Raw genomic sequence first — 7,224 nt, forward strand, 5'->3', positions numbered from 1 at the left:
GCCACGACCCCTTGCTGCTGCCCCCACTGTCCCCTGCCCCTGCCCTGCTGACCTGCTGCCACCCCTGTGCTGCTCCATCTCCCGTCCCCTCTCCTCATACCACAGGGAGCAGCGGTGCAGCAGGAGCTGACACAGCCCCACAGCCAATGCCCAGTCCCCAGCCCTCCCGACTTCCATCCCAAACATGACATCCATCTTCAAGAAGGACAAGAAAGAGGATCTGGGGAAGGACCTGGGGGTTGTGGTGGGCATCAGTTGGCAAGAAAGCAGCAGGGTGCTCTTGTAGCAAAGATGGCCACCGTTATTCTGTGTTGTATTACCAGGAATGCAGGGCAGCAGGGCGAGCAGTGGGACACTGGAAATATCCTGGCAGCCTCAACCAAAAAGGAGCAAAATAAAGAAAAGGCAGAACTGGCAGACTACCCACGTTGGAGAGAGCAGTATGATCAACCCAGGTACTGTAGACATTTTAAAACAACCCCCACAAAATGGCATTTCTGCCAGTGGCCAAGTGGCTGGAGCCAGATGTGCCCAGACTTGCTCACAGGGGAGAGCTCCAGCAGGACTTCTGATTTACTCTACCTCTAATAGCATGGCCAAGAATATGATTATGCAGGGGTAGAACATGTTTTTGCTAGTCTAACTTTTTAACTAAAGCATTAGGACTCATGCTCAAGCACACCAATGTGGGGGGCGTTGGCTTTTCTTTGGCTTCAGTGGCTGCAAGATGCAGCCTGAGTTTGGTCTGAAAGAGAAAAGATTAGAACTGAATGTCCTGAGAGTGGCTATAAACTGATGCTTTTCCTGATCTTCAGTGATACTTCCTCTGGTCACACCTCAGTCTACTCTGAACTCTATTTTTCCCCTTGCAGAATAGATCAGGACTGTGGAGAAAGAGCTGAGTCCAGGGCAAGGCCACGCTGATAATCTGGGCAGCCTGGGGAGCCCCTTGAGAAAGGAAATGTGTGTACGAGACCTCACAGCAAAGGCCTGGATAAACCAAGTGACAGTGACCCTCCTGAGGTGCCAAGGATCCCAAGCCCCAAGCAACGGGGCTTCATACGGCCTCCTCTGCTCATGCCATGGGCTCATGAAACATCTCACAGAGTAAGATAAATGTCTGTGGGAGAGATGGAGAAAGAAAGCAGAAATGAATCAAAAGAGGGAGAATTCAGGCCAGGTGTCCCACCAGTAAACATCTCCAAATACGGGTGGATTTACCCCCTCTCTGGCAAGGCTGTTTCTTCCATGACCAGCAGTACCTAGTGGAAGGAGGGTTTTTTCCTGACATCCCATTCATGGGATGGAGGGCAGCAGGATTGGAGAGACCCCTTCCAGCCAAGGGGGAGTTGCTGGGCACTCAGGCAAAGATTTCAGCCTGGGACCTTCAAGTCCTGGGTGGCTAAAGACTACAGGATGCCTCCAATGTGTGGCTCACAAGGGACCTGAGTCACGTCACAGCCACCATTGAAACACCCTCAGAAGCAGATCCCATAACATCTGTCCTGAATGAGAACTGAAGTATTTCCTGACCTTTCTCTGTGCACCTAAAGCTTCCTTTTTAGCTCCTCAGCCCTGGGAAGCAGCCTCAGCTCCTGGAGTGGTGGGGAAGGCACCAGTGACTGCCAGCCCTGCCACTACACCCAGAATTTCTTTGTATTGACCTGAACCAAGTCCCCAGGGTGCTCCCTGCAGCCGACTGGATGGGGACAGATGGGACCTGGCCATTGCTGTTCCTCCAAAGCATGTTGCTTGAGGAAGTGCTGGAAGAAGAAGATTGGTGGGATCCTCATGGCCCTGCACTGCCTGGCGCTGTGATAACACCCTGCAGTTCCTAGGCCAGGCGCTTGTGGACAAGCAGGCAGCAGTGCTTACGGGAGTCCATTAGGATCATGCCCTCTGGGTGGGCAGGGAGACCTCAGGCTCTGGTCAGGCTGTAGGAGAGCAGCTGGTCACTCAGAGTCCGGGGTGGAGGAGGGACAGGTCCCACAGCTCGTGAGGTGAAGGTGCTGACGGGTGCCTGTGGCCAGGGCACTGCTACCTCCTAGGCCCTCTGCCAGCCCCTGGGAAGCCACTGCAGAAGCAAGCCAGTCCCAGAGAATGACCTTCCCCACATTCCTGGGAGCCAATGACAGGGTCACTTCTGTGTGAGAAGATGACCAGGAGCAGGGCCATGGCTGGGGTTTGTGCTTGTCAGGTCACTTCTGCCTGAGTGCTGGTAGGCCAGCAGCAGGCATATGAGTGAGGTAGGTGCTTTTGAGATCCCTTCTGCCTGAGTGCTGATAGGCCAGCAGCAGGCACATGGCTTCGATTCTGCTTGTGAGGTCACTTATTCCTCTGCAGCTGACAGGCCAACAGGAGGCTCTTGGCTCATGTAGGTTCTTGTGATGCCATCAGAGTCTCTGGTGGTGATAGGCCAGGAACAGGCACATGGCTGGTATGTTCATTGTGAGGTCCCTGCTACCTGGGTACCTGATAGGCCAAAAGTGGGGACAAGGCTCTGATGCTGATTGTGAGGTCACTTTCTTCTCTATAAATTATGTGTCATCAGCAGGCTCTCGGTTGCTGTAGGTTCAGGTAAAGTCACCTCTGTCTCTGCTGCTGATAGGCCAGAATCGCCTTTATGGCTTCAGTGCATCTTGTGAGGCCGTTTCTGCCTGAGTCCCAGATAGGCCAGCAGCAGTTTCTATTTTGATGTCATTGCATGAAGTGTCTGCACTGAACTACAACAGCTGTTTGTAACACTGGGGTCTTCTTCTGTCTCAGCTTCCTAGTGAGTGGGGTTCTAGTTGTAGTGGGCATCTAGTGTCCTTTCAGCTGGCCAAGGAAATATCCCACTTGGCCCCCACCTGATGCTCCAGAAGGATGTGGGTCTCACAGTCGCTCAATCAGAGCAAGAAGACACTGGCACATGCCTGGGACCACCTCTGTCTCTTCAACTGTCACCAGGTGTTTGTGTGTGAGCAACTGGCTCCCCACCCTCCATCTCCAGTGATTACAATGGGAACTTAGACAAAGAGCTCACACGCAGACCTCTATGTTGTGCTCACTTCAGTTTTAGCAAGGGGAAGTCCCACCTTCTGTGTGTTTGTGGAGTTCACAGGAGGGATCTGCATCCCACTGCATCCCAGGGGATATCAAGGGCTTCAAAACGGGCATGAGATGGCCAAATTGACTCATCTGAATCAACACCTGAACCATGTGTCCATGAGCTTCCTTCTTGTCCTCTTCTAGGTGTCCTGCCTAGTTAAGACATGGGAATATGGCTTTCCAGGGTGGGACATTTCCACCTCTCGTAGATAACCATCCTCTGATGAAACAAGTGACAATGCTGTAACTGGTCTCTCTGCATTGCTTAGAGAGGGACCAAAGGTGATTATTTTGGTTTACCTCAGTGAACATTTCCCAGGAGGAGGCAGCACAAGGGACAGAGAAATTCATGCCTTCAGCTGGGCCTCTGCTCCTGAGCGGGGCCAGTCTCCTGGGATGGAGGGATCTCATGGCAACCTGTCAGCACTGTCCAGAGACAGCTGTGTGCAGGAGCAGCTCCTCTGCAAAGAGCAGAAAGGCTCTGGACACTGCCTGCTTCTGCTGATGTGAGATGAGAGAAGGCAGAGAGAAGTGAAAGGCAGTGTGGAGTGAGAGGACGGCTGACAGTTCATTGTGGAAGAAATCTTCACAGCCCTGAACATGGTAAGTCTCGGCTGCGGGGCAATGCTACTGAGGTTCCTGGAGGGCTCTTCTCAACCTCTTCCATCCCATCACTCATATATTTTTTACGGATCGCTCTGCCAGCTTCTCCAGTGTGGGGAAGGAGGAGATGCTTCAGAGCAGGGATTCCCTGCCACACCGTCACAGGGACAGGGCATGCTGCTACCTTCTCCCAAGAACAGTTGCAGGGCTGTCAAGCTGGGACATGCACACAGGTCTGCGCAGGGCTGTGATTCAGAGCTGTGTCCTTGCAGCACAGAGGAAGGTGAAAAAAAGGGTACTTGAAAGGGAAGGAGTTTTCCTTGCAGGGCTTTCAGTTTCCTAATTTGGGCAGGGAGGAAAAAGGAAAGAGTTTGCTGGTTTGTCAAGGGACTGGGACACACAAACCTTCACTCTCAGAGTTCAATAGGTCTGTGAGAAAGGTCAGCAAACCCCTTCAACCCCACCTCCACCCACAGCAACACCAGCAGCACCTTCATGGCTTGCTCAGGGTTTATGTGACCTGCTCCTTAGGACCTGCAAGCACAGAGATGCCCCTGCCCAGGTCTCAGTCCTGGAAGGTTTCTGCAGGGCAGAAGTGAGCACACAGAGGGTGAGGCAGGGTCTGTGAGCACCGACAGGGAAACGCTGTTGGGACAGAGAAAGCTGCAGGCAGCAGGGACAGCTCCAGGTAGGAAAAATGGGCAGGGAGGGAGAGGGAATTGCTAACAGAAAAATCATGGGATGATGGATTTGGGCGTCATGGTCACGACATGGTCAGTCATGGTCAGTCCCTCAAATGCAGACATCTTCCTCTGAGCAAGCCCCCTGTGTCTCCTCTCCCACCTAGTAGAGCCTCTGCCATGAGAGCCACGGGGTCCAGGGCATGAGCCGCCTCCTCTGCAGCCAGACCTCCAGCAGAGGAGATGGGCATCTCTCCTGCCACGGGCCCAGTTCATTCTGCCCAACAAAGGGGCTGAGAGCGACTGCCCTGCGATGTTGCTGGCTCCGAGGCTGCATGCCCAGCTGGGTAAGGGGAAGGCTTTCCTGAATGCCCGTCTGCCTCTCTCTCCTTGCCTCCCTTGGCAGCAGGATCATGGTGTTGCTCCTTGTTTCCCCCCCTCTCCATGATGCTCCTGTTCTTGGGCACCCTGGGGTTGGATGTTCTCAGGCACAGTTCGCACATTAAGGCTGCAACTTCCAGAACAGAGGGGTCTGCATGAGAGTGAGGTTTCCCCAGCCCCCTTCTAACCTGTGTGGCTCCAGGAAATGCAGTCCATGGAGTTGGGAAATGGTCTGACTCTCCCTTAAGGAGAGCCTATCTTCAGTCCTAACTGCCCTTTGACCATTTCCCTGTGGTGTCCTGCCAGGCTGCAAGCTGCCCTCCAGAAAGGCACTGCTGTCTCATAGCACCTCTGTGATATCTGAGAGACAAATGAAGAAGGTGCAGAGATGCTGAGAGTATGGAGCTGGTGGTGGGAGGCTGTAAATGGGCATCTGAAAAGAGCCCTGTGTGTGCTTGGCTAGAAGGGGAGTGTGGAGAGCTCCCTCAGGTGCCTGGAGAAACGGTGAGAAGTTTGGAGATGTGCACTTTGGAACTGGACTCGTCTGCTCTCAGCAGAGTTGTGAGCGCAGGAGAGCTGGGAACAGACAGATGAGAGTCCTCACTCTGCAACAAGGAACAGTGGATGCTTTCCTCTCGGGACTCACGGTGGAAATGCCAAGGATTTCTACCTTTGAGAAACACTCCCCAGGGGTGACAAGGACATCTCAAAGAAAATACAATCCCTATAAAATCCCTAAAATTCTGTTCCTTAACCCTCATTGTTTAGAACTGGGAGTGAAGACGCTGAAAAGCCCTTCCACATGGCAAGTGGATTTCACCTGCCAGAAACTGTGAATGTCAGGGCTAACCACTCCTGTTACCCAGTTCCCACTGCTGTGCAGCAGGACTGAGTCCTCTGGAGCCCACAGGCAGAGGTCCCTGCTCCTCACAGCACACTCAGTCAGTGCAAAGTGGAGCTCAAGCAAGGGAGCTTCACAAAGATCTTCTCAATAAAGAGAGAGGCAATGTGGGGGGTTGCATGAGAACTGCAATATTTGATTTTTTTTTTTTTTTTTTGCTTGAAAAGTCTCTCCTAACTTCCCAATGTCTTTTCTTCTTTGCCCAGAGATAGTAAAATGTCCAACGTCAGCTCACTCAACAAGTTCCTCCTCCTGGCATTTGCAGACAAGCGGGAGCTGCAGCTCTTGCACTTCTCGCTCTTCCTGGGCATCTACCTGGCTGCCCTCATGGGCAACGGCCTCATCATCACAGCTGTAGCCTGTGACCACCACCTGAACACCTCCATGTACTTCTTCCTCCTCAACCTCTCCTTCCTCGACCTTGGCATCATCTCCACCACAGTGCCTAAGTCCATGGCCAGTTCCCTCTGGAACACCAGGACTCTTTCCTACTCAGGATGTGCTGCACAAGTCTTCCTTTTTTTCTTCTTGTTTGGAGGAGAATATTCTCTTCTCACAGTCATGGCCTATGACCGCTACATTGCCATCTGCAGACCCCTGCACTATGGGACCCTCCTGGGCAGCAGAGCCTGTGTCAAAATGGCAGCTGCTGCCTGGGCCAGTGGTTTTCTCAGTGCGGTGCTACACACTGGAAACACGTTTTCAATGCCTCTCTGCCAAGGCAGTGCTGTGGAGCAGTTCTTCTGTGAAGTTCCCCAGATCCTCAAGCTCTCCTGCTCAGACTCCTACCTCAGGGAAGTTGGGCTTCTTGTGGTTACTGTCTGTTTAGTCTTTGGATGTTTTGTTTTCATTGTGCTGTCCTACGTGCAGATCTTCACAGCTGTGCTGAGGATCCCCTCTGAGCAGGGACGACACAAAGCCTTTTCCATGTGCCTCCCTCACTTGGCCGTGGTCTCCCTGTTTGTCAGCACTGGCATGTTTGCCTACCTGAAGCCCCCTTCCCTCTCCTCCCCAGCTCTGGATCTGGTGGTGGCTGTTCTGTACTCGGTGGTGCCTCCAGCAGTGAACCCCCTCATCTACAGCATGAGGAACAAGGAGCTGAAAGATGCCCTGAGGAAAGTGATTTCTTGGACATTTTTCAGCAGTGGTAACATTGCCTTTGCTCTCCACAAATGACTCCCGCTGTGTCCCAGACCTGGACTGAGTGTTGTTTCTTCACTTTATTTTTATTATTACTTTTATTACTGTTGTTATTATTATTTGTTATCATGTTGCTACACAAATGCTTGGATTCCTTCCACTTTTACTGAGACTGCTCTGTCTCACCAGGTGCCCACATAAAGTTGTGCCTAACACTGGGTCAGAGCTGGCTCCATCACAGCATCTCTGTAATAAAGTAGGTTCTTCCAAGTGCAGTGCCTGAAGGCTGGACTCTTCCTCCAAAGCTGCTGTCCCTCACACCCTGTCCCCAGCACATGTCCTTGAGAGACAATCTCCCCAACCTCGCATGCTGGTCCTTACCCTAGATGTCATCCCCAGACAAGGCTCCATGCCCAGCTGGAGGACTGG

General features: G+C 52.6%; 1 protein-coding gene across 1 annotated transcript; it reads left to right on the forward strand.

Annotated features, from left to right (window-relative positions):
* Nucleotides 1-6,216: 6,216 nt before the first annotated feature.
* LOC136996106 (olfactory receptor 14A16-like) lies at nucleotides 6,217-6,735 on the forward strand (the record flags this gene model as incomplete). The annotated part of the gene is made up of 1 exon (XM_067317098.1): nucleotides 6,217-6,735. A coding segment is annotated over exon 1 (519 nt), but the record flags the coding sequence as incomplete, so codon positions are not given.
* Nucleotides 6,736-7,224: the final 489 nt, after the last annotated feature.

The sequence above is a fragment of the Apteryx mantelli genome, unplaced genomic scaffold (assembly GCF_036417845.1).
Source record: "Apteryx mantelli isolate bAptMan1 unplaced genomic scaffold, bAptMan1.hap1 HAP1_SCAFFOLD_20, whole genome shotgun sequence".
NCBI classification, from domain to species: domain Eukaryota; kingdom Metazoa; phylum Chordata; class Aves; order Apterygiformes; family Apterygidae; genus Apteryx; species Apteryx mantelli.